Source organism: Ambystoma mexicanum, chromosome 11 (genome assembly GCF_040938575.1).
Source record: "Ambystoma mexicanum isolate Mex_15411 chromosome 11, UKY_AmexF1_1, whole genome shotgun sequence".
NCBI classification, from domain to species: Eukaryota; Metazoa; Chordata; class Amphibia; order Caudata; family Ambystomatidae; genus Ambystoma; species Ambystoma mexicanum.
In genome coordinates this window covers 975,219,641-975,246,572 of record NC_090934.1, presented here as the reverse complement: position 1 = coordinate 975,246,572, position 26,932 = coordinate 975,219,641, and the positions used below count along the sequence as shown (strand labels likewise).

At 42.4% G+C, this 26,932-nt stretch overlaps 1 protein-coding gene across 3 annotated transcripts in view; it reads left to right on the top strand.

Moving 5' to 3' along the window:
* The window catches only part of SYT12 (synaptotagmin 12), a 1,146,553-nt gene extending 1,120,179 nt beyond the window's left edge, over positions 1 to 26,374 (top strand). For all 3 annotated transcript variants that reach the window (XM_069624132.1, XM_069624130.1, XM_069624131.1), the window contains one exon: positions 17,695 to 26,374. In XM_069624132.1, coding sequence (XP_069480233.1) covers positions 17,695 to 17,868 — 174 coding nt within the window. In that variant the 3' untranslated portion in view covers positions 17,869 to 26,374. The remainder of the gene's footprint in view (positions 1 to 17,694) is intronic.
* Positions 26,375 to 26,932: the final 558 nt, after the last annotated feature.

The following is a 26,932-nucleotide window of genomic DNA, read 5'->3' as shown; positions in this document are numbered from 1 at the left end:
GCACACCGGGGGTCTCCACGCGAGAGGCCTTTGGTGCTCGGAGAAGACCCTCCACATCAACATCTTGGAGCTCTGCGCAGTGTTTTGGGCCCTCAGGTCTTTTCTTCTGTCCCTCAAGGGCAAGGTGGTGAGGATCTTCACCGACAACACCACCACGATGTTTTACATTCGGAAGCAGGGCGGAACCAGATCCCCTGCCCTGTCCAAGGAAGCCCAGGATCTGTGGCATTGGGCCATGGCCCAAGGGATGTTTCTGGTACCCTTTCATCTGGCAGGGATAAAAAACACCATTGCTGACTCACTCAGCAGGGAGCTGCGCTCGTGCCACGAGTGGGAACTGCGCCAGGATCAAGTGGACCCACTCTTCTGACGATGGGGCGAACCCCAGATCGATCTCTTCGTGACAGTGGCGAACTCCAAGTGCCGGAGGTTCGCCAGCAGGTTTCCCCAACCGAGGAACATGGGGGATGCTTTCTCGTTCCCCTGGGACGGCCTGTTCCTTTATGCATTCCCGCCGCTGCCGTTGCTACTCCGGCTCATCAACCAGCTCAAGAGGTCCGGGTGCAGGATGATCCTCGTCGCACCGGCGTGGCCCAGGCAGATCTGGTTCCCGAACCTTCTGGACTTGTCAGCGTTCACACCAGTCAAGCTGCCGACGGACGCAGATCTTCTCTCCAAAGAAGGAGGCACCATTCTTCATCACGAACCAGAGTCGCTGAACTTGCAGGCCTGGCTCCTGCAGCACTAGAGTTTGGAGGATACGACATCCCGGCCGACTGCAGAGGTTCTTGCAAAGGCCAGGGCATCCTCAACTCTCAAGTGCTACAGACACAAATGGAAGAGGTTCTCGGTCTGGTGACGGGCACAGAAGATTAACCCTCTGCGGATTAAAGCCCCTCAAGTATTGCCGTACCTACTGTCTTTGGCCAAGGCTGGCCTATCTCACGCTTCCATCAAGGTACATCTGGCTGCCGTCTCACGTTACACCAGAACTACAGGACGGGCGTCCTTGTGGTCTCATCGTCTGGTGAAGGAATTTATGAAAGGACTGTTCCGATCATTCCCGGCGGTGAAGGCCCCTGCCCCGACGTGGGAGCTCAACGGGCCCCTGCCCCGGCGTGGGTACTAACTAGGCTCATGGGGGCCCCATTCGAGCCTATGCATTCAGTGCAGTTGAAGTTTCTATCGTGGAAGACAGCATTCCTCGTAGCCATCACCTCTGCACAACGAGTGGGAGAGATCCAGGCCCTGTCTTGCAAGCCTCCATTCTTTTTCACGACACAAGGGTGGTGCTGAGGACGCACCCCTCCTTCATGCCCAAGGTGCCGTCGGACTTCCACCTCAACGAGCCCTTGGTGTTGCCAGTTTTCTTCCCGTCGCCTTCATCGCCGGCTGAGAGGGCTCTGCACTCGCTAGATGTAGCTAGAGCGCTGAAGTTCTAAATGGACCGCACAAGGAGGTTCGGGAAGACATCACAGCTGTTTGTGAACTTTGGACCTGTGAATCAAGGGAAGGCTCTCTCGAAGACTTCCATTTCCAGGTGGCTCTCCGGCTGCATCATGCACTGTCACCGGTTGGCAAACTGACCGCTGCCCGGCCATCCGAGAGCCCATTCGACCAGAGCGATCGCTGCTACTACGGCGTTCCTGTCTGGTGTGCCCCTGCTCGACATCTGCAGGGCTGCTACATGGAGGTCGACGCACACCTTCACGAGATTCTACTGCGTCGACCGGGATTCCAGGGAGGAGTCCAGAGTCGGCCAGGCAGTGCTGCGCAACCCGTTCGCCTAAGGTGAGCCTGGTGAGGAGGTAAGAGTTGCTTAATGATGAGTTGTTGTATTGCTTGATATTGAGCCTTTTGCCACCTCCCCTGGTTGTGCATGTGTATACTGCTATGTATTCTTATATTCATGAGCATATGAATCTATGCCAGACCCCATGCTGGAGAAGGAACAAGTTACTTACCTGTAACTGTTGTTCTCCAGCATGGGTCTGGCATGGATTCACATGCGAACTCTCCCGCCTACCCCTCTGCGGCTCTTCACTTGGTCATACTGCCACTTCACGTGCTACCAAATCTCAGGATGGCTGCCAGGGGCGGGGCTTATGGAGAGGGCAGTCATTGGCTGGGGGCAGTATGACCCAGAGACCAGTGATTGGTTACTACTGAGAAAGACAGATCAGAAACGAAACTGATACTGATTTTTTCTATACCGAGGATTCCCGGCCTGACGACGGGGAATATTCATGAGCATGTGAATCCATGCCAGACCCATGCTGGAGAACAACAGTTACAGGTAAGTAACTTGTTCCTTCAGCCACCTTGCATTTTCTGTAGAACATGGTCTTCCACAGAGCGATGGATTCAAGGGACTGTAATCTGAGCTCATGTCGGATAGTTGAGATTGCTAGAGCCCTGAGGGCTTTTCACCACAATTGGCCTTCTAGAAGGGCACATACTTTCCAGGGAAGACTAAGCATCCCCTCTAAGCCATAGGTCAAGATTGACACAGCCTTTTGACGATAAAAGGCTAACGGATGCAAGGGAGAATTTGCAATAGCAGCGATGAATTTTCATGCCTTGGGCCGCTAGTCTTGTGGTTTTTGCTCGAAGCGAGAAATAATGTGACTGGTTGTCAATATTTATATTAATTACGACACCCAAGTATACCAAATGTCTGTACAACTTCAATTTTCATACTTCGAAAACACCATGCTTGATCTTTCATTGGTTTCTTTAATACAGACATCATATTCAGGACTTTTGACTTACTGACACTGATCTTTGTCATTTTGCTTTAAATAATTTGTAAAGCATTCAATCCGCCTCTAAGGTTTACTTGCATGAAGTCCATGAATATGATGTCTGCATAAATTATCCAGGGAGTTTGTACTCAATTCATCTTTGCAGGGGAAAGGCTCTCGCTTCGCACTGGGATGTACTCAAATCAGAATAAATTAAACAAGATTGATGCCAGCCCAAAACCCTGCTTTAGGCCTCTAGAAATTGTGATTTTCTCTGATAGGACACCAGTAGATGTAAGCCTTATCTGAATTAATGTTGCTGAATACAAGGCTCGAATGGCGTTTAACAGTTCAGATGGGCACTGCCACTTTCTTAATTTTGGCCACAGTTTGGATCTGTTGACGCAGGCAAACGCTTGTTCTAATTCCATTGATGCCATATGTACACAACTGGCAGCTCTTAAAGCTTCTTGTTTGAGAATTCCAAGAATGAAGAGATTCACGCCAGTGCCAACCCCCTTTACAAACCCTGTTTGCCGGGGATCTGATCTTCCAGAGTTCGAGGCCCATAAATCACGGTCTTTTTAGTTTGGTCAGTAAATTGTTTTAAAATCCAATTATACTCAACAGAAGTATGGTACCGTTTAACTGACTTTTCATATAGTGCACGTATTGGGAAAATATCTTTCTTGCATATCCTTAACCTGTTTCCAGCCCAGGTCGCTTGTATTGGGTTGATTATTTGCCTCACTTTTGGGTTTTCTTGTTTAATCATTCGTAGGGCTACTAGATCCTGATCGCACTTAGGGTGGGGGACAATTTTCAATTGATCTACTTGAGATTTAAGAGGCCCAGCGATGAAGTAATAATCAAGGCAAGATCTTCTTTGCCCAAAGCCCCAGGTGCAGGACCCAGCTGTGTCCCCACAGGACTGCCCATTGAACATGTGTATATCTCTTGCCCTAGTTTCAAGGAACCATTCCAGAGTCCTGTCTTTTCATTCTGACTCAGATCTAGGTATAGCATTCTCATTAAAGAGATGAATGTTCAAATCCCCACACTGCATCACCTTAGCATGTTCCCATTCCATCACTGTTTTATCTATAATGCTCATAACAGAATGCACAAATTTGACTTCCCTTGATGAATTTACTGTCCAATACAAATTCAGGAGTAAAAGGTGTTCTGACAACTCCTTTGCAGGTCTTGATAGTTTTAGCACTTGGACATAGGGATTGGGTGGTGATGGCAAATCACCTCCTATCCTGAGTCTACTTTTATGAATGTTAATAAACCTCAAGACGTGAAATGAAAATCTGACAGAATTGGAATCTCTCTTTGAGCTGCGAGTTCCCTATATATTTGGGTGAAGTATGACACCACATTACCTCACTACCTATCACTAGGTGTTTTTGCTAACATTGAGCCACATTTGGGTGACATGGTTATAACAGAGTGATCTTTCTTCATTTTCCCAATTGTATGTTACAATAGTAGTTAAGAATAAACTAACACTACTCTTATGGTGCGTGTAACATAACTGTATAGTCTTGGTGGTTTGGTTAAGTCTTGCGGTGATCACAATAGTGGTGGTATTTTAGGATCTGACCAATTGAGCTGGTCTCCTAGTCACGTTACTGTTTGGTAATAGTGACCCCTTCTGTTCAGAAGATGATACTATAGAGGCTTTATTTCCCTCTATATATGTGCACTTTATTCATTAATAGTATGAAGTTAGCATATTTCGATCAGTACACTAGTGCATTAGAGCCTGATTGAACGTGTTTTTGTGTTTTACCCACAGGAGAGTTCTTGTTGTTGTCCGTCGGTCTACATAGAAAAATATCTCTGGTTTGAATACTCTGGATATACTTGACCCCTGATGAATTTAAGAAACATGTTGGGTGGGGAAAACTATTTTGTTTTGTATATCATTGTTAATCAAATCATATCACAACAGTAGTAACGATTTAAATTTCAGAAAGTTGTTGATATGCTAATATTTCACTATTCTGAATGATAATGAATTGTGATTACATTTTAGACATTTATTTTATATTTTTTTTATATTGTTTAAATTTGAATATATTAAAACTGAGAAAGTGAGAATGTTTGACTGTGTTTGAATGAAGTATGCCTGAGTTATTCTTATTTTGAGATATGTTTCACATGGTTTCCAATCAGATAGGTTATATTTTTATTAACCAATTCTAGATTTGCACTGCTCAAGGTACTTTTTGATGAATTGTTGAATTTTAGAATTGTATACATTTTATATATGTTTTGATATAATGTTAACATATGAATACAAAATATTTATGTATATTACGTCCTAGTGAGTAGAATTGAATTTTTTCTCCTCACACATCAGTTGAGATAAATGGACATGTGGTCTTTTCCATTTAGATATAGGTTTGAAATGAAGTTTTGTTAACCAACTGCACACCTGAACTCTCCTAGCACAGATTCACTGTTTTTATGGTCTCCGATGTTCAAGTTAATACAGTCAATGTTATTGCCGTACGCATGAATTTCAGCATTTCAGCATTCACAACTGTTTGCACCCCCTGCTTAGATGGATGTGCCATAATTCGACGACGCCCCCACCCGAGGTCCTACATCTCCGCCATCTTCAACATTCACAAAGCCAAGGGCTTGTAGACATGATCTTCTAGAATGAACTAGATCCTTCACCAGGTTGGAATTAAAGTGAATAATGGTAGTTTCAGGATGATTCCTGTCCGGGAAAGCAACCCGATCAATATCTGTAAAAATCAGCAGTAAATTATTTCTATTAGAGCAAATCGGGATGCCTGAGCCCATTAAGCTTGATAATTTTAGTAGGTACTCGGGTTTACCCAGACCGATTCTCTTGAGTCCTGTTTAAAACAAGCATTGGCAAAGCTAACAGTTTTAGCATATGTATAGGTATTCATTTGTAGGCGTTTTTCAGGCACTTCTATCATATGCTCAGCTACTTGTACCCTTTCCAGGTGCTTTGCTAGCACCAGGAGTACCATTATAGCAGTGCCTGTCAGATGTCAATCCCATGCATGCACAAAAGCCAATTGCTTGCTAAAGGAGTTAAAGACCCTCTCCCCATTTTGTCGCTACGTAGAGTTGGAAACTGGAGAAAGTAAAGTCAATATTTCTGGCACTAATCTCATTTTGATTCTTATACCAACTCTTCATGGATGACACCCAAATCTTCACTTTTCCTGAACTCTTCTCTGGTCGATCTATCAAAATGTCCAACTGTCTCTCTGCCATTAAATATTGGATGGCTTTGCACTCTGTGTTAAACTCTTCCGAAATAGAGGTGCTCTTCTTCCCTGCCAAATACTCTCTCTCATCTTCTCCCCTGCATTTCAGTTCACAAATGGAACCCTCTCCTACTCCTCTTCAGCTAGAAACCTAGACATCATCCATGACTTGTCTCACACCTTCTCTACTTTCATCTCCAAAACTGCAAAAGTGGCTCATCTCAACTTTCTAAAAATTAGATATCTGGCACCTCCTACCTTTCAACACCGCCAAGCATCTCTTAACCACTCTTGTTTTATCTAAACTGAAATACTGTGCCAGCATCCTCTTAGGTCTCTGCAATTATGCTTTCTGTCCTCTCGATAAGATCATTAACTTTGCTTCCAGGGCTCTCTTTGAACTCCCTCACTTCACGCCTACTTCCTCACCAGGCTGGATGGCTGATGATGCAAAACAGGGCAAGATTTAAATGTCTTCTCCTGGTTCACAAATCTATCCATGGTAAGGTACCACTGTATTTATCCTCTATCCAACTCAATAAACCTTCTAGGAATATCCACTGTGCCTCCTCCACTATCCTCCCTGTACTTGCCCTGGCTTCAGCTCTTTCTCTTTTCTTGCTCCACTTGAATGAAATTCTCTTCCCCCGGACATCTGACACAGTCCACACCCATGTTCAAAGCCAGATTGAAGCCTTCCTCCTCGCCTCAGAGTTCTACTCTTAACCTACCTTTCATCTGCCTTTGCACTAACACTTTTACTTTGCCTCTAACCTGCCTCTGTTCCTCACTTTTATCTGCCTCCATCCAAGCACTTCTCCCATCATGTTCACATCCCTGACATAGCTTGCTGTACCACCTACCTGCACTGAAAAACGTATAATGTTGATTGTCCTTAATCTATGTAAGTTCACCCATGAATTGTCCCTATTTACTCCCCATCACAATGTCATCGGAATGTCACTCAAACTCGCCCCATTCTAAGTAGCTCATTCCGGTTAAATCTGATATCTGTTGTACTTCACGATCAAAAGAGCATTGTTCTTCCCTACATATAAATAAAATAAATATGGGTCTCTTTCCATCTCTATGGAGATGTGTTGACTTGTATTTGCTGTTTTTTATGGTTGTCTTGTTTTAGTTGGCTAGCTCCCATAGAGTACAAGACCGTATGTAAGCTTTGGGACAATTTTACCCTCATAAAATGTAAGGACGGGTGTTGGGCATAATCGTTCATATTTACGATCCAGCTTAATAGCTTGGGTCTGCAGCGAGATGGCTTTTTAGAACAGTATCTCCAGAAGGAGGTCTTTGTTTTCTCTACCTCGATAGAGCGGATACACTGTTCCGTTACTTAAACATATGTCCCTTGTTCCGTTACCTAAACATGTGTGCCTTGTTCCAAAATGTAGGGTCTATCCCAAGGTCTTAAATATAGCATTAGAGCACTGGAAAGCTTGCCACTTCTTTTATAGCAATGCCCCAGCAAAGGGGTTAAAGTGGCTGGTGTATGTAGTCTACCCTAAGATTCTGATATTTCAGCATTATCTCTGCCTGGTTTAAATGGACACCCTGCTCACGATTCTGCAAAGGGCTATAGTGTAACATGACACAGTAGAACGTTCTGTTATATACCCTATGTGTTTGCAAAAACCGGAATTGTTGTGATTAACTGCATAGAACCATTTAATCGGTTTACCACATGCATTTTGCACTGAATGAACCTAGATTCAGTTTGAGAGAATTCCTATTGTAAAACCTTTTGTTTTAGTACTTCTCTCGTATGAAGTGATGATGCTGACTGTACAATAGTTCATGGGTTTTGAGGAGTCCCCTTGTATAGATCAGTCTCTCATTGCATCAGGACTTTGCTGCTCCCTGTTTTGTGTGCCTTCTCTTGATGACCAAACTGATGTGTAGACAACTCTTTGAACGTACAAGCCGCACACGCCCTGGGAATCGCAACCATAGTGTCCTCAGGTTTCTAGTGACACTGCTGTGACCCCAGCTTTTGAGATCTTCTCATAAGTGATGGGAGACAGAGTGAGTACACCCTCCTTCGCAAACGTCGCTATTGATTGAAAGGGTTGAAGTGGTTGGGTCGTAATGGTATCCAAACCTATTAGCCCCCCCCCCCCCCCCTAGCCTTCATTAAAGCGCATATTTCAATCCAGGTTCTCGACCCTCCAATGTCATAATGTCTAGAGCAAAATAGAATGTGGTCATGGGTGCCCATGTTGCATCGTTTCCTCTGCACTTGTTGTCAGGTACCTTTTGGATCATCGCCATTCAAGTCCTAGATGAAAGGGCTGATCCAGCCATTTTGCAGGAAGAAGTGCTTTTTTAAAGCTTTTTTTTTAATTTAAATGGAAACCGACTACGTACAAGGTATATTTTCCAGTGTTCCCGCAATGTCTGAAATGATGCTGAAAGGGTCTCATCATTTCTACTGTGCACATCTAGCCCTCCCTTCAATTACTGGGCAGTTTTGTCCATCTGTCTACCAGCGCACCCGCTGCCACTGGCCCTCTGGATGCTGAGCATCTCATTCTGTAAGAATGTATTTTCAATTGGGAATGTACAATATAGACACCTGTGCTTGGATGCTCACTTGCTATTGGTGCTCTTGTTTAATTCTAAGAATATTATGTCACAGCCATCCATACGTTCATATGTGCATTCACCTTCTTATTTGTTTGTAATGGAGTTTTGTGCAGCACAGCAGGCGGCTTAGTCCTTTTTTCAGTGTGTTCGTTTGCCCTTCATTTACCTGTATCGTTCCTTGATGTGGTCTCCCCTAGCATGGCTACATGTGCATTGGTCCATTTTGAGTGCAGTGGGTACCTCAAGTTGACTTGTTGGCATCTGGCTGGTGTCGACAGACGGATCTGCTGTATATCTGCCCATTGGCAGGATTGAGGGTAAACCTATTTTTGAACAATTATAATTTGTCACAATGCATAGAGGCAGTCTGGGCTATAGACAGCGCAAGGGATTTTCTGAACAGCCATCATGTTTGCCCTGGAAGGTCTGTGGTGCCACTTTTGAGACGAAAGGACTCTGCATGGGACAGAGAAAGGTGGCCTGCTTGTAAGGGGCTCCCTCAGGGCTCTTGCGTGTCCCCGATCCATATAATATATTTACCAAGCCACTGTTCGATGATCTGGACCTTCTAGGTGTCACCTACACTAACTATGCAGATGACACTCAGATTCTCCTCCCTCTTTCCGGGGATCATGGTAGGGACCTGGCCTTGGTAAATAGAATCTGTCTCATCATTCAGGCATGGATGGCCACACACGGACTATGCCTGAATGATGACAAGACAGAGCTGATAATTCTCGGCTCTCCCTCTAATATCTCCAAACTGGGGCCTGATTATGCCTCCTTCATTAACGATGGCAATAATACCATTGTCTCTAAAGAGGTAAAAACCTTGGGCTTCTACCTCGATGCAACCATCTCCTTCACCAAACAACTAAATTCCCTGGCGTCCACCACAGCCTACACCTGTAAGATGATTAGAGCAGGCAGACCTTTCCTCTCCAACGACAATTGCCTTATACGGGCCAAAGCACTAATTCTTTCAAGGCTAGACTACTGCAACGCCCTATACAGTAGTGCTAACAAAACTACTCCAAATATTACAAAATAACGCCATTAGAGCCGCTCTAGGCATCAATAAAAGAGTGCATATATCTGCCATCAGACGCCAACACAAATGGCTATCCACCCATAACAAAATACTACTAAAAATCGCCTCCCTGACTAACAAGGCACATCACAATGTGGCACTGAGTTACTTAATTGACAGAATTTCTAGAAGAACCTCTAGCAGACCATCTAGATCCATCAACATAAACTGTCTGGTAGTACCTATATTTAAAACCTCTAAGATTGGCGGCAATAGCTTCCCTGTTAAGGCTGCCAAACTTTGGAACTCCCTACCATACCAGTTGAGAGCTGACCTCCCCTATTCCGGATTTAGAAAAAACCTCATCACCCACCTCAACCTGGCTGATATCTAGCTAGATCCTGTGCTACGCTAGCCCGACTGTTGCTAGATTGTATATTTGATACTTGTTAACTGTATATATTTGTGTACATATGTAAGCACTAAGATTTGATTTAATTAACTTTGCCTTTTGTATGACTTAAGCCTGTATTTTGGATTACCTGCATAATTCGATGTGTCATTTACTGTCTGTACAATATGCAATATGCATAAGCTTCGCATATCCTTCGGTGCCCTGCTACTTTCGGGTCTGGTGTGCCTTATAAATGTAATAAACAAACAAACAAACAAGGGATGGCTCTTAGTCACCAGAGGATGTAGGGCTCAGAGGAAAATGTGCACTGTATTGATCTTCCAATAGTTTGTTTATTTATTTTATTTGTAGAGCGCACCTGACCCGTGGGTATCTGGGCGCTAGTAGAAAGGCATTCGGTTACAGGTTGTATATCTTAGAGGGTTACATATATCACTTAATACATGTTACAATCAAAAAAGATTACAAAGGTCGCTTAATGTAGTTGAGTGACTTTTACCATTTACCTGTTTTAAATACATGGTAGGGAAAAAGAGCACTTGTATACCAACATTTATAAATGGGTCAGGTGCTGAGCAATATTGTGGATGGCAGTATTATATCTGAGCCTGAAACAAACTACCCATTTTGTGTGTGTTGATTGATTAATTTTGTCCCGGGAGGATAGCTCAGCAGCAACGTGCTCGCCTTGGAAACAAGACGACACGAAGCAACACAGGTTCGATCCCCGGGTCCATGCTTAGAAACCTCTGGGTATTAAGCGTGTTATAAATACGCAACTAAGTCATATTCCGGTAACAGCTCCTCGATGCCCCCGGGCTGTATGAGCGCCTGAAAAATGCAAAATAAATACAAATAAATAAAATTAAATTCTTACTGGTGTGCTACTTTCAGGTTTTATTGTAATTTAGAAATAAGACATCTTCTCCCGTTTACCACTGCCAAGCACCAAGCACCTAATCTCCTCTTTAGCACTCTCTTGAACAGACTACCGTGTCAGTCATCTCTATGGCCTTGCCAACTATGCTTTTTCACCTCTCAACAAAGACCTCAACTTTGCTGTCCGTACATTCATCAACCTTCCCTGCTTCACCTCCACCTCTCGAGCCTGTCATCAGTTAGGCTGGCTATCTATGAGACAGAGGGCACATTTTGAACTCATTCTCATCTTCAAAACTATACACAGACATGCCCCACCCCACCTATCGGCACATCTCACACCCTACTCCCACCCCTTGCTCCCTATGGTCGTCCACTGCTCACCTCCCTGCCACCTCTTCTGTCCCTTGCGCGCCTTGTCGTTTCCACCCGCTCCCTTACTATGGAATGTTCTTCCTCCCCCTCTATTTACTACTCTGACTCTATCACTATTTAAATCCAACCTCCTACTTCTCCTCTTTCTGAAGTTAAGGACACTGATTGGCCGCTCTCCAAATCAATGTTAAAATTGGTGTAAGCATTTTTGTATCAAACATGCATTGCTTTACCTGTAATTTCAATAAATAAATAGACACTTTTTTTTAAAAGTCAACAATTGGACAGTGTTTGCTTGTGATATTTTCAGGCATTCTTCTGCACAGCCCGATTTGCATACCTGCCACACCTGCAGGCCAGCCCTTCCCACAGGGCAGCCATAACTGTATTGAAGTCCACCAGTGGAAATGTGCACTCAACTTTTTTCACATACCTTCTCGGTCTGCAGCACAGCCCTTTCTAATACCCGTCTGAGACTGCAGCTCAGCACTACCATGCACAGGCCTGCTGTTTCCTGTCTGCTTCATTGGTTAACAGGCACTGGCAAAGCCAACAGTTAGGCTGTTGTGTAGGCATGTGAGAGGCCATTGCCAGCTACTGCCATTATGCCATTACACTACCAGGCCATAACATTGCAACAGCTGGAAATTGTGTATTTATCTGGGCATATGGTGTCAATGCCTGGCAAATGCCTATCTGTCGAATATTCTTTGAATACAGTCTTTTTATATTCTGCCCGTTTATTTAACACCCCGTATAGCAACTATCCCAACGGGCCATTCTGGGACAAGAATCAGGCTGCCTTTCGAGCAAAGGTTCTATTTTACTGACCTAAAAAAATCAAACCAGAGGTCATCCTCTAAATTTATGCTGGGGTCATGCTGGAAAATCTCTATATTTATTTCTCTGAAATAATATATAGTTCCATTTGAGCATTGCCGCTTGTTGACCAGTCTGTTCACTATTTTCCTTAAATCATAAACCGTTTAATTCACTTTCTTTTCTCCAATAATGACAAGTGTTGGTATCAGAGGAATGTTTCACGGAGAAAATCAACATCAGTTCTATATTGCACTTGATATGCATTACTCCATTGATGTTGTGTTCCCATGTCCATATGTGGTGCTGTTGGCTTTGAGTGCATATGCATGTACATAAAATACAAACTATGGTGTTTAGAGGAGTTATGCTTTTATTTTAGAGCACAGAGCATATTGGTTCGTTTACACCACTTAGAATATCATTTTATGTTTTTTTCGGAAAGTATACTAAGTATCCCACCTCCCCTTTGCTTCGCAGATCAGGTCTATCTAATACAGGGTGCTCCCCGTTTGAGCAAGGTCATTGGTGATGCTTGAATATTCATGTAAAATTGCACCATTTTCTTGGAAATGGAAGTGGTCCACTTTCGCCTCACTAGGATAATGAAAGTGTACCTCTATAATGACGAAGGTCTTCACAGGTCATAATTCATTAATCTACAATAAGGCTATGAAAAGTTGTGCATTGGTTCATAGCCTCAGTCTCTGACGACACCTGTTCAGCCATGAGGGTGAATTTGCTTGGCTATAGTTAAGACACTGCACATCTTGCACAATAATGCTACCAGTTCTAGATTAAATCCATTCCCAGTTGGCTTTGAATATAGTGAAAAAGTGAGGAACATTTGCATCAAAAATGCTACAGCATTCTGTGCAGTCAATCCCCCCCCGTGACTCTTCTCCCATTCCTACACTTCAGCACTCATCCATTTGGGTGAAGATTCCCCGTTTGCAGACCTTCAGCATTCACGGAGTGCCCGCTATTTTTAGTTGGTTTGAACTTAAATAGGTTCTCCATTTTCCCAGAGAGCATCAATTGTTATCATTTTTGATTGGAAGAGTCTTCCCATTGGTTTGCTTATCACGTTGACACTCCCAGAGAATATTTCCCGTCATTTGATAGGTCCATGTGGCAGGCTTGGTTCTGGACAGTTTGGACTTCATATGCTCTTTCATACCTCTTGATACGAGGTTTTCCTTTCATTAACGCTGACTTCTTCAAACTCGCAGAGTGAGCCTGCATAGTGTAGGCGTGTCTCTTGTTTCTATAGCGCATACAATAACATTGTCAAAATGATAACATTTATATTAATAATGGATAGATTTTAATATGTCATGTTTTTAGTCTCTTTTAATGGTCTTGCTAGCCCAATTTCAGAACAGTTTTGATTTTTTTCGCTAGACCATTTGTTACATCAAAAATTGTATTCTGTCATGATAATAAAATATAAAGTGCAGATAAGTTTTGTTTCTGCCCAGCACATGGAGGTTCCATTTCAAAAGAATGATTCATGTGACCAGATGACAGGGCCCCTTTGTAAAAGTCTTCTATTTGTCATGCACAGATGTGCTGAATGGCCAAGCTAAAGGCTAAATGTCAAAACATAATGGTACAAAGCTCTTCAGCTATATTAACTATGAAACCAGGCCTCCCACCACATGTGACCACTTCTTAGAGTGAACTAGCTAAGGAGACTATCATTTATGCATTTTCTGGGAATTTATTTGGATATATTTGTTGGGTATTTTTCTTAATATGAGCACCTCTTCATGGGGTGTGGCCCATTTAAAACAGGCACTGAACTGCCAGATGGCTGCATCATAATGTTTTTATTGTGAGTTTGTTAGGCACTTACACAGCAAGTCAATTCTGTTTCAAAGTGCCCACAGGGCAACAGAGAGGGTGAATGTATAGAAACAACAAAATACAGTGGAGATAACAAACCTACTATGCCTTGTGAGTATTCAGAATGTGCAAGTGCAGTGAAGAAGAGGGGAAGTGGATGTGGGGTTAAGTGCTGGAATGTCCGTGCTCGTGGGTGAGCAGCATATAAAATGCATAATGTGGGTAAGTGCTATGCAGCCAGGAGCCGCATTCGGTAGATGAGTGCAGCCTTAGAGGATGACAGCCAATCTCAGCAACTCTGAAATCAGCAGGGGAGAGAAGAAGGGAAGGAGGAGGTGATGAGGAAAGTCTTGAGGAGCTTCCAGAATTTTAGGAAGTCTTGCTCATGACAAAGAGGAAGGGGAATGCTGCTTCATAGGAGGGAGCCAACTGAAGAAAGAACGGCCTCCGGCCCTCTGTTTGGCACTGGTGCCAGAGGAACATAGAGGTCTAGAGGGAGAGTATTTAGTGAGAGAAAGTTGCAGATAGCATGGGCCTCTGCCCCAGACAGACTTGTGGATGATGTGGAGGGGTTTGAATTTAATCCATGCAGCAACCGGGAGCCAGTGAAGGGTTTTTAGGGCAGGAGAGATGTGGTCCCTGTGCTTAAGGCCAATGATAAGTCTCCCTGACCTATTCTGGATTATCTGGCAGGGTCGTAGAGTGGAATAATAGATTAAGGAGCAGGCAGTTGCAATAGGCAAGCCTAGAGAGAAACAGGGCTCGGGCGACGTTGAGCTTCTGGGGGAAAGTGAGAAAGGGGAGGATTCCTTTAAGAAGGAAGAGTTAAAAGTGGGACTTCTTGGCAATGTCCTGAGTGTGAGGGAAGAAGGAGAGAGAGGAGTTGAAGATGACAGGTTTCTGGCTTCAGATGAAGGAGCAGGGGGTGAACCCATAGAGGAAGGCCATTGTGAGGGGGAAAAAGAGGGAGTAGGGGTCCCAATGGGAACAATCTCAGTCTTGCTGGCATTGTGGCAGAGATTGTTACAAGTGCACCAGGACTGGATGGCAGATATGCAGTCGGGATGATGGAGGATCCAAGAGGGTCCGAAGGAAGTTTGAAAAAGAATTGTGCGTCATCTGTGTAGCATTGGAAGTTGGCGGAGAAGAAAGAGATGAGGAGTTCCGGATGAGCCAGGGAGAGAGGTTTGAGCCCTGGGGACACCACAGGTGGAGAAGGAAGTCAGTGAGGAGAAGGTGCCCATAATGACTTGGGGACAACCGGCCCATTAGGAAGAAGGTCAGCCAGTCCAGTGTCCTCTCTGAGATACTAAGGGTATCATGGAGTCGTTTTATGAGGATAGTGGTTGTCAAAGGCAGAGGAAAGATCGAGTAGGATGAGGAAAGCTGGAGAGTTAGAGTCCAGAGATGCAAGCAATTCTTCACAGATGTTCAGAAAATCAGTTTCCTTGCCTCTGGATGCTCCGAATCCAGATTGATGGTTGTGGAGACTATCCGGACCTCCCCAGCTCTTACTTTCGAGTGCAATGCGAGTTCAATGACCTTGTCATGAGATTCACTTGAACAAGTTTAGGCAAAGTTCATTTAAAGACCATGTTATTTGCAATACAAAAAATCCATGTGAATAATGCCAAATACATGTCAGGCCTTGCAAATTCTTAAAAATCCCACTAAGCCTGCAGGGTGAGTTCCTTACTTTATGTACTCTGCCTAAGAGAAATGCATTGCCCCATGATGACAGATGATAAAATATTTACTAGTGTTTTCTGTAAAATGGTACATGTCACCATAAGCACACTTCATATTTGGTTATTTGTTACAATGCTGCCATCTAAAGGCCAGCCATGCACAGTGAAACATTTATTTGACATTTAATGCAAACCAAGGATGTTTGCAGTAAATGTCAAAGGTTTCAAACATCCAGTTCAGGTACCATGCAAGTGATATTCGCCCTTCATAAAATATCCTTGCCAATACGAGTGGACTAGCACATTTTGCGAGTTCTGCATGTATTTATTTCGGGTGAGTTTAAAGCGTGCAAACCTTTATTCACAGTTGCATCACTTCCATTTCTCCTCCAAACATTTATATGCAACACAACAATGTACTTGGTAAGTCTATTGCTGTTAGAGAATCATTCACGTTCAGTTTTCAGCCGTCCCATGTTCTGAATGGGGTGCACACTACAGATGTGAAAAAAATTGCCAATTTTCAAGTTATTTCCCTTTGTAAAAAGGGTAAGGATTCTGATAGTTGGACATTAGATTTTTTCATCATTTTTATTTACAATGCTGTGCTTTAATTGAAATGGCATGGCAACATTTTCCAGATGTTGGGCAGAACAAAACACCAGGCCCCTGTTGCAGTTTTCCATGTGCATCAGACATGGGCTCCATCAGTTTTAAATAAGTCATTTAAAGGTCGCACTCCTTTTTCTATTGTATTGTTTACTGTTTTAAAATAGTGTCCCTCTGCACTCTGCATTTCTTGTTTGTAAATGGGAAAAAAAACACCATACATAAATGAAGCCAGGCACCAGATCAGTACCTCCCATTACCATTTAGCTGGTCTGTTGAATTTACCCTGACCTAACAAATGCCTATACAGAAGCCAAAACTGTTGGCTAGGCAATTTGTGCGCATTTGTTCTTGAAGGAAATGTTTTCATCTCTACGTGACATATGGTGTAACTGGTTCAGTGAAAGAAAGGGAAAGTAAGACATTCAGAAGTGGCTATGCATTAGATAACTCTGGACAGCCCCAGTGAAGGCAAGCCTCATTATAAATTGGCCGGTGCAGTATTAGCATGCTGGTATTACCACATACTGGCACTAGTTGGCCAGTGGGGCAGCTAAGAGCTAGAGGTAAGCCAGGCAATTTACCGACAAAAATCTCCATTACTGGCACCAGTGATACTGGCAAATCCTCCCCCGCTACCCCAATGGAGTCCAATGGGACTCCATAGAATGGGGATTTACAACCATTGCCGACACTGGTAATCCAGCGATAATACCGCCGGACCTAGGACCGGTAACGGTAACACAGTTTGGTCATATTTTATTTATTTACATTTTTAAAGCGCTCACACAGCCCAGGGGCATCGAGGCGCTGTTACCTAATTTTTTTTGTTGTTGTCTTAGTTGCATATTTATAACGTGCTTACACACCCAGAGGTTTCTAAGCGCGGACCCGGGGAGTGAACCTGTGTTGCTTCGGGTCGTCTTGCTTCCAAGGCAAGCACGTTGCCACTGAGCTTTCCTCCGGTATGCCATTGGATTTACTGGCAGGATACCACCAAACTCGTAATGAGGCACAATGTTTTGTATAATGAGCTCAGCACCCATGATCCAGAAGTTATAATCAAAATTACCATTATTACCCCTACGAGCCACCCGAGCCACCCCTCAGACTCTAAATGTCTTGGTATAATCCTCTGGGTGTCGCTGCACTGCTATTAACTATTCTACTTTTTACATTGGTCTCTTTAGTTATGTTATTGGGGTTTGTACCAGCCACTGCTATTTGCACTGTCTCCATTACATTAATGTGCGAGATAAAAAAAAAGTAAATAAGCAATAGTCTGTGTAATGTGCATAATTATGTGTAAAGACTGATCAGTAAACACATTTGTCAAAGAGGCATAGATTGTCCAGTGTAAAGTAGCAGTTTTATTTTTTGTGAATCGCTTTAAAACCGTGTTTTTCTGCATGTTTTTCAGGAACTGTCACTTAGGATAACAGTAGCAGAATGCTGCGAAGATGGAAGAACAGAAAATATCGGTCATGTCATTATTGGGCCGACAGTCAACGGAATGGGCATGACCCACTGGAACCAGATGCTAGCAACCTTGCGGAAGCCTGTGTCTATGTGGCATCCCGTGCGACGAACCTGATGTGGCATTACACCCAATATTATGCATGGTGCCTACATTCTTACAAAGCCGCATTTAGGGGGGTGTATAGAATCAGTTCATGGTACAAATTATTTAATACATTGTAATATTATTTATGGACTTGTAAGTTGGAATCCATGGATTTCGATACGAGATCCATCGGTTAAAGATGCACTTTCAGTGGAATGACCCATCCAGGAAAGCAACTCATTTTGATTCCTTTCCATTCTCGCTACAGAGGGCCCCGCGCACTTGACTACAGCACAGGGCTGCGCGCGGGTTCGATGAGATAGGACAATGCAAAGTCCTGCCCATTCCGACGCTGGAGTGAACTGGTGAGGACCCCATGAGTGGTTGCTCATGACATGGGAGCCATTTCCACTCTTATGAATGTAAGCATGCCCAGATTGAAGTGAACTGGCTTACACCTGATGGCCGCAGTGTTGATAGAATGGCCTTTTATGTTACCCTTCACATGTTTGCCAACTTTCTTCTAGATAGCAATCCTCTAGACCGGAAATGAACGAGTAATTTGTCCTAATGCCGAACATGCAAACATGGGTACATAATTGGCTTATAATTCACTCTAAATGGGTAACAATCTCATAGACAGACAGATGCACACATTTTCCCTTAAAATTAAAGTACATCTTTAAAACCTAAAAGGCATAGTTCTCACAGGTATACTCTTGCTATTTTTTATAAGAAAAAGATTGGATGGCAAAATATTGAAATTGCCGAACACAGACACTCACAATAAAGGGTATTCATTCATAAGCAACAATAGCTGATTTAGCAATGCTACTACGTAACTATTTGATGCTTCAGACAGTGGTAGTTATTGACGTACTGATTTGAGCTAAATGTTAATCTTTGGATTGTTGGCAAGTTCGAACCATGTTGAACCTCATGGGCTTTGAAGGAATTTCTAGCTAAAATGTGTGAGGTCGTTCGATGGCTGGAAATTCGGTATTTTCACTTTTTTTGGGGGGGGGCCCAACCCCCTTTTTTTGCTTAAAAACCCTTTTTTTTCCTAAATGAAAACCTGAAAATATATATATATATATATAAATAAAAAAAAATTCGACCATTTGTCTTTAGACCAAATTGTGTCGACCATTTATCTGTCGACCAATTTTCTGTCGACCAAATGACCGGACAGCTTGGCTTGTTATAAGCAAGGTCAAACATCACCTCGTAATCTAGTTTTTGCAAGCCATGGCTTTAAAAACTGTGGCTTAAGTGCCCATGTTTGACTTTGCTTCGATTGACTGCAAAACAGAGCACCGCTTCTAACTGGCCTTAAAGCTGGTACTGTTTCTTTTGTAGAGTCAGAGGTGACATCCTATTGGGACCATAGAACGGCCATCAGACGTACTTTGCCAAGGAAATCTGTGAAGGCTGGTAATGCCTGCTCATGTGCATTCCCATTACTCTTTGTTAGGATACCACAGTGAATTAACTGACCAGCCAGCTGCAAACATCACATGCGTCAATGTCTGAAGGGAGGGCGGAGCATTTTACCATTCAGAAGCCATCGTAATTCTGGCAACAAGTGCAGCACCATTAATTTCAGTAGATTTCACCTTCTGCAGGCACAGACTAGCCACATGCAATTCCTTTAAAAAAAACTGATTTGAGGGCTAAGGAAAAAATCTCTCTCGTAGCATGTGGTTCCCAAATGGGTCTGTGGGCCCTGCACCGACTTTGCTCATACCACAAGAATCAGAATGTGCTGGGGGAGGAAATCTGTTTGCATATAGTCATCAGAAAGAGGTTGCTCATGGTACTCTGACTTCAAAACGATGAAGGGCAGTGCACACCTTGCCTGCAATTGAATGTATAATATTCTGGTTGCACATGAATGCTTGCAGGAAGTCCATTAACCCATTGACCTTTCCTCCTGCACAATTGTTACCCGTGAGGTTGCCGTGCCTATGTTTACCTGTATTCACCTCGCCCCTCTCCAGCTACCTTAACCTTCCCTTGCAGTTCAACACTTGCAGGGCGATGTCTGAAGGTTTGAAGAGCGTCTCAGTGGTTCTAGAACCTACTCAAACTTCCTTGAATTGCAGGAAGAAAGTTCGATGGGCTTGTGGAGCTGATTCTGAGATGTTCACCCAGGAATAGTCTGTTGCGCTCGTCATGTTTTCATGATTCCTTTTTCATTGTGAACGTCACCTGGGATTTTTGAACTTGTCCATTTTGAAAATGTGGAAATGGCTTTGCAAATGTGAGACAAAAAAGGTTTTAAAAACAAATAAAGCAATAATTGTTTACACATATAATACATATATATAATGGAAGTATAACAAAGTATTTAGTGCTCCTCCAAGTAAACATTTGTGATGATGTTATTGGTTCATGTCACTCTTTTATATCTTGAGCATTGATTGGATAGTAGATAAGTAGAATACTGTATTTGCAATCTTTTTGCCACTATTTGATAAAAGAGAAAATGCAATAGAAATTTTGAAGAGGATTTAATTCATAGAAGTTATTTGGTGGAAGGATTAAAGTCTTAACATTCGTTCTCTTTTTTTCGCCACTGCAACTGCTCAGTTTTGAGTTTGCACGCTAGGAAAACATTGTACATCACACATCTAATTTCACTGCATATATTTTTATAAGTACATGTATCTTGCCAAAGATAGTTTATTTCTCAGGCTCTGGTATTTGAGGTACAGATCTTAAGGCTGATTTTCAAAAGGAAATATTGCACCCAAAACAGTTGTATCAACTTAAAATGTGTATTTTACGTACAAGTAAATTACACCCAATCTACAAGATAGATATTCACCTCATTAACAATTCTATAATGCTGCGTGAATCCCCCGTATGAAAACACTATGGTCTTTTCATGGTCTCTGTCACTCAGTTCTCGAACTCTTGTTTAAGGGCTTGCGTCTCCCTTCTTCTATAAGCTTCCTGGGGTCTTTCTCGGGTTTTTTCTCAGTTTGGGGTTTGAGGGGTTTCCTCAACCTTATTCTATGGTCTTACATGAGGGTGAGCCTCCTGTCGAGTCTCGGCTCTGTACTGGGCTCTATTGGTGGGGTCATGGTGGAGCTGCCCCTCAACCAACCAAACGACAGGGAGACTTAAGGCTGCCCTAAGGTCTGATTAGGGTACTCCCTAGACCTCTTAGCCTCTTCCTCCCCTGAGGGCCCTGGTTCTCCAGCCACCTACTTCAGTCTCAATCTCACCCACGGCATCTCACCTCAATGTTGTCCCCACAAGGTCCTAGTCTGGACTTTCCACTTTCTCCCACTTTGCTCTGACCTTCTCCCCTCCTGGATGCCTCACCACAAACATGTTCCTCCATCCCCTGGTTTCTTTGGGTCACCCATCATCTCCTCACTACTGTACTCTACCATCTCTTCCTTCTCTTTCCCTATTTTACTCTACTCCTCCAACAACTCTTCCACAATCTCCTTCCTCTATCACCTTCAATTTCCTTTTCCATGGCACTTGATCTGATAACTCTTCACAGCCCTCTGGGCATTTTTCCTCCCAACCCCCTGGGCCTTCTGTTCCACAGGCCTCTACACCTTTTTCCTTCCAGGCCTTTTTTCTTCCCAGCCCTCTTGGCTTTTTTCCTTCCAGCCCTCTGGGCTTTCCCCCCCAACCCTCTTTGTTTTTCTCCTCCCATGCTTCTGGCTCTTCCTCTGGTCAGTCCCCTGGGGCCTTGTTTCCCTCAGGACTTTGGTTCTGTTAATTCCATGCTACCGTGTCTATTTTCTGCCCTCAGTCTCCTGGGTATCGCCTGGAGTCTCTTGCCTCCTTCTTACACAGCCTACCTCCACTGGCTCCAGTGGCTTTCCTCCAGTCTCCAGATTCCATCCCTCTCTTAATTAACCCTTCCCCATGACTCCCATAGCCTTCTGCACAGATCCTGCATTTTACATGGTTTTAGCCCTGCCTTTCAGCCTCTCTCCTGGGGTAAGGAAACTTAGGTGTGATTCTTCTGGCAGCTCAGATGCAGGATGGCTTACAGCCCCACACCTCGGGGTGACTTACAAGTCTGGCACTTGGTTCACCCCTCCCCTTGGGTGCTCTTCCCTCTACCTGCCCTTGAAAGGATTCCCTTAACCTAACCAGTCTAAGCTGTATGAGTGTGGAGCCCTTTGGATATGACAGATGGATTTCTCGCATTCTTTCTCCTGGTTCAAGCCCCCGCCCCCTTTTTCCCCCCTGTCCTTTTATATACGATTTCGGCACCCGTGAGCTGAAGGAACAGGCATGGCCATCTTTGCAGGATTGCCCTTCACAATTATCTGAAATGGGCAGGGGCATCTGTGGTGGTAATGTGATAGGACCCTGCCCACCATGTGTAACATTGTTGGGGTAGCCTGGGGATCTTGCCCATGCTGCACACAGGCACAGCGTCACATGGCTTGCAGCTTCATCCTTGGTGTTCCAGCTATGCAGGGTTGAGCGAAAAGATTGCTAACGTACTGTTTAATACTCTGAGCTGTGTGCCATGTACGTCTGTGTTAATTAGTCATATTTATTTTATTTCTTGTTACGCGCAATAAGCCTCAGGGTGCACACATAACGGGAACAGACAAAACAACCAGAAATACAGCGAAGTCCAGAATCTTCAACCAATTTTTTGACAGAACAGGTGTGTTTTGTCTGCTTTCTTGAAGCTTGTCAGGTAGTTGATAGTTCTTATTGCAAATGGAAGTGCATTCCATTCTCTGAGGGCCAGTGCTGGAAAACTGGTGCCACCAAATCTGTTCAACTTGAATCGAGGCTGCTTAAATGTATGATAATTCCTGCAGCGAAGGAGTAGAGCTGGATGATCAACAATCGGTTGTTTTACCGGATAGGCAGGGAAGTAATTTTGGGAATACACTTTCCTCTTGTGACTCATCTCTGTTTTTCAGGATTGAAACAATGTTCATTTACACTATTAAAATGTCAAAAAAGCTTAAACACTAGTGTTGCTAAACTATAGTTGATGTAAAATAATTTCTACTGCCCTGTCCTCTAGCTCCTCTATGCTACCAAATCCGCCTTCATATTTGGCCGATTTCTCATTGCTTACTGAAGAGGACTCCTTGTACATTAAACCATCAACTTTTGGGTAACCAAAAATCTACAAAGGGTAGGTTGAATCTTTCACTTAAACATGTAGGTATGCCTACTCCTCAGAGCATAGATTGCCAGGTTTCTTGGGGTGAGAGGAGTGGGATGGTATATGACTTACTGTCCACCCTATTGGGATATAAATATGCATGGCTCTGTGGCAAAACAAAACAAAGTTTATAGCGAGGAATCATTAAGACCTAAAAGGCTAAAAGTTGGAGGCAAAAAGCAATGCAAATCATGTTTTAACTGCAAGAGAAACATGTGCTGAATGCACCCTGTGACAGCAATGCATTTCTTATCCTTGGATAAGAAGGTTAATGGGGAAACCATTTTCCTGGGCATATTATTTGCTGCTAGTTTTACAAACAAATGATATTTTACACATATTTAATCATTTGCCAATTGCTTCTCTCGTCTTTAAACAGATAGCCACAAAATAATATATTTTGTGGCAGCTTTCCTTTTATACAGAGACATATGAAAACCCCTCATAAAGGCAAAACCGTTATTTGGGAATTGTAGAACTATTTTAAGACATTTATTCTAAAAACAATACACTGTATTAAAATCTGCAACTACATATCTTCATGGAAGCTTGTGCCAGAAGTGATTAGCTGACAGTGCTCTTCTCATAAGAACTCAAATTACGCTTGGATATACGGGCACAATTTTGAACAGAAATTGGTAAAAACCTATGTCTAAAACTACTGTAAAGATTCTGTCATTTCATTGTTGTCCCTTCATTCCTCTTGGCATGAAACGTTATTCTGTCACTCACTTGGACCAGGGGTGAGTGATTTCTGACCATGCTTCTTCAAGAAAAAGAGGAAACTGGGTATGTTGCTACTAAATTACATCAGAAACATTGACATATACTCAAACTCGGGCAGCATGTCATCAATGAATGTAGATGGTTGAGTTAGAAGCATAGTTGGAGAAATGAAATGCTGCACAGTGGAAACCATTAAAGAGATTTAGGTGGGCTTGAGGCCTTAGCCAACACACTAGTCTCTTACATGACCGTAAAAGGGTATACTTTTCATGTTGAATTTCCCTTTTGCCACTTTGTTCACAAGATCGCACACTTCACGAAACTTCGGTATGATTGTATTTAGGTAGTTCAATGAGACAGAGTGATGACTGGGATTATGATATATGGGATGGGGGATTGTTGCCAAAATAGTTAATTTACACTTTGGATCCTGTAGCATTGACAAAACTGTACGGAGACTGACACACCTCTGCTCACTTTCACTCCAAGACCAGACTGTCACATCTGCTTAGTTACAAACTAGAAATGTCTTCTCAGTGATGCACACAGGTCACAATTGATCATATCTGTGTAATCCGACAATCGGATCAAACTTGGTCATGTCTGCGCAATCGCACGAAGGCCAGACATGGAAGAATCTCCTGAGTCACACACCTATACCGGCCTTGGATACGTCTTTGTTATACAACCATGCCAATCTATACAAGCCAAGTCAGTTAATCATTTACACTTCTGCATATATACACCACCAGAATCTATGGAATGGAAACTGATTTGGTTATATTTGTTCATTGGTGGAAAATAGACTTAGAATGTCAGATTATAGTTTTCCTGTTGAATATAAGATGACATAACTATACTTTGTCAAATTATTATGAAATAAGGAAGAGGTTCTGACAAGTAACCAAACACAAATTAAACTAGCACCATTCAGTCTTAATTGGTGTTTATGTATGAGATTGCTATCCAGGCAAACATTTCTGCGTTTCCACCCTGTATCCAGTCTGCTGCATGAAGTGATGCAGGAGGAAAACATAAACAGAATATCAGTTCTTGTTCAGATGGTCTTCCACTAACCTCCAGTTTAGCCAAAACAACTCCACATCCGATTAAAAACCCAATTTTACATGCCTTCACTCGTGCATAGGTATCATGACAGAAGGTCAAGTTATGGAGAGGAGCTGAACACAGTGAATTTCTTTCTTTTGTTAAATGTAGCGTGTAATATAAGAGTTTGACAATTTTGGCAAATCCTTGTTAATGCCCATTTTCTGAAAATGAAAACTAGTTTTGATCATTAAATTGCAGAATTATTCACACATATATAGGTTTTTGTTAATCTAGAAATGCATTTGTGCCCATTGTATAAATGTCTGTGTAACCTATTTAGCTCCATCCTATTTACTGTACCAATAACCTTTTAGTGTTTATTGATACTGGTTTTGACTCATTGTGTGACAATGTCACAAGAGAAATTAAATTCCTAGTTACTTGCATTGTGATATTTAAAAAGAGGGATTGTATGAAAGAAATTTAAATATCAACTTTGAATATCCGTTAATATGGAAATGAAGTTAGGTTTTAGGACTTCTATTTTAAAATATAATCTGTTTTATATGAATACTTTTTTTTGCATAAACTATGAAACCTTCACCATAGTTTATGGAGGGAACGCATGTTCAAATTCACTGAACGATTTGCACTTGTTCAATAGAAATGCAAGAATATTTTTGCTTCCAAAAATATATCTGAACCTAGTTTTGAAAATATTTCTACATTTTATGTAATGTTTGCTATGTTATAAATGGCTTTACATACTGGTTTCTCAAGAGTATCAATGCATGATTGTACGTAATCATTTGAATTGAGAGCTGTTGTCCTTTAGATGTGACAGCTTTCTAGACAAATTGTCTAAACTCATGTATTGATTGGAATCTGTAATGAAGCACCTTTTGAAAATGTGTTGGAAGAAAAGTCACAGATAAATCAGTATTTCATTATATTCCCGAATGCTCTTTAAAATTAACCTGTACTTGACGTAATGCGATGAGGCTCTGATCATTCATTCATTTTTAACAGGGGGATCCAACTTCTGATCACCTTGGCATTTTTAAGTCCCTACATTTCTGTTGGTGGTGCTTAATTTGGAATAGTCTGAGACTGAAAGCGATTTTAGATTAGAAGTTGGTGTTAGTATGCCAGCCTTTATCTGAATTACAACATGTTTCTTTCAGAAGACTGTGCTGTCTCAGAATATGTGAGAAGGCCTTTTGCAAATGTTCACAACCTATTATTTTAAAATCTAAATATATGTATGAATACAGACTGTATATCTTTTTTAACTGTTGAACATAAGACATTTCTGAAATTTATAATCAATGATTTGTCCTCCGATCTGCTTTAGGCTACCCCACTATGCTGAATAACATGTAAGAAAGTTAAATAAAATCTGTATTGCACATATACACATGCAGAATTCACAGCGAGTGGTCTGTGCCAAACCTGTTGAAGAATATGTATTTCCTTATATATAAAGATGGAAAATAAGAATTTTTAAATGCATGAGATGTTCTTGAATGTTTTAATCACATGTGTACTTGATATTCTTCTAAATAAAAAATGTAATCTTAAAACCCGAAATTTTGAATACTATTTATTGTACTTTATTTATTTTCTAGAGTTGATACGAGTCACGATTTGAAAAACAATGTTTATGATGAAACAAAAGGAAGACTGAAGCAGAGACTTATGGAAGTACATGAAATGGCCTTCCCTGAATAACCAAGCAGCAGAACATTCGTTGTTGTAATTGGTTGCCATCATTCTAAAGAAAATGGTGCTTTTTTTAAACTAGGCTTTCTAAGGCAGTTTATGGCAGAAGCTCCTTCTGCAGGGAACAGCACACTGGCACTAAGTATGTGATTTGAGTCCTGCATCAAGTTCTACAAATTCTGTATCTGTCTATATAAAATGTAGACCCACACGGACACATGGCCTGTGTTCAGAATCATTCCTGAACTGTGCAGGAGAGTTTACTTCTCATTGGCTATTGATTTTCAGAATATATATCACACCGTGGAATAATTGAATTTAAAAGTGTGTGGCAAGCAATGGCCCCAAGCGACAAATTAAATTTTAAGTTTTGTGTCCATGTATCTTAAACATAAGATGTGTTTTAAAACTGTACCCAGCTCATGA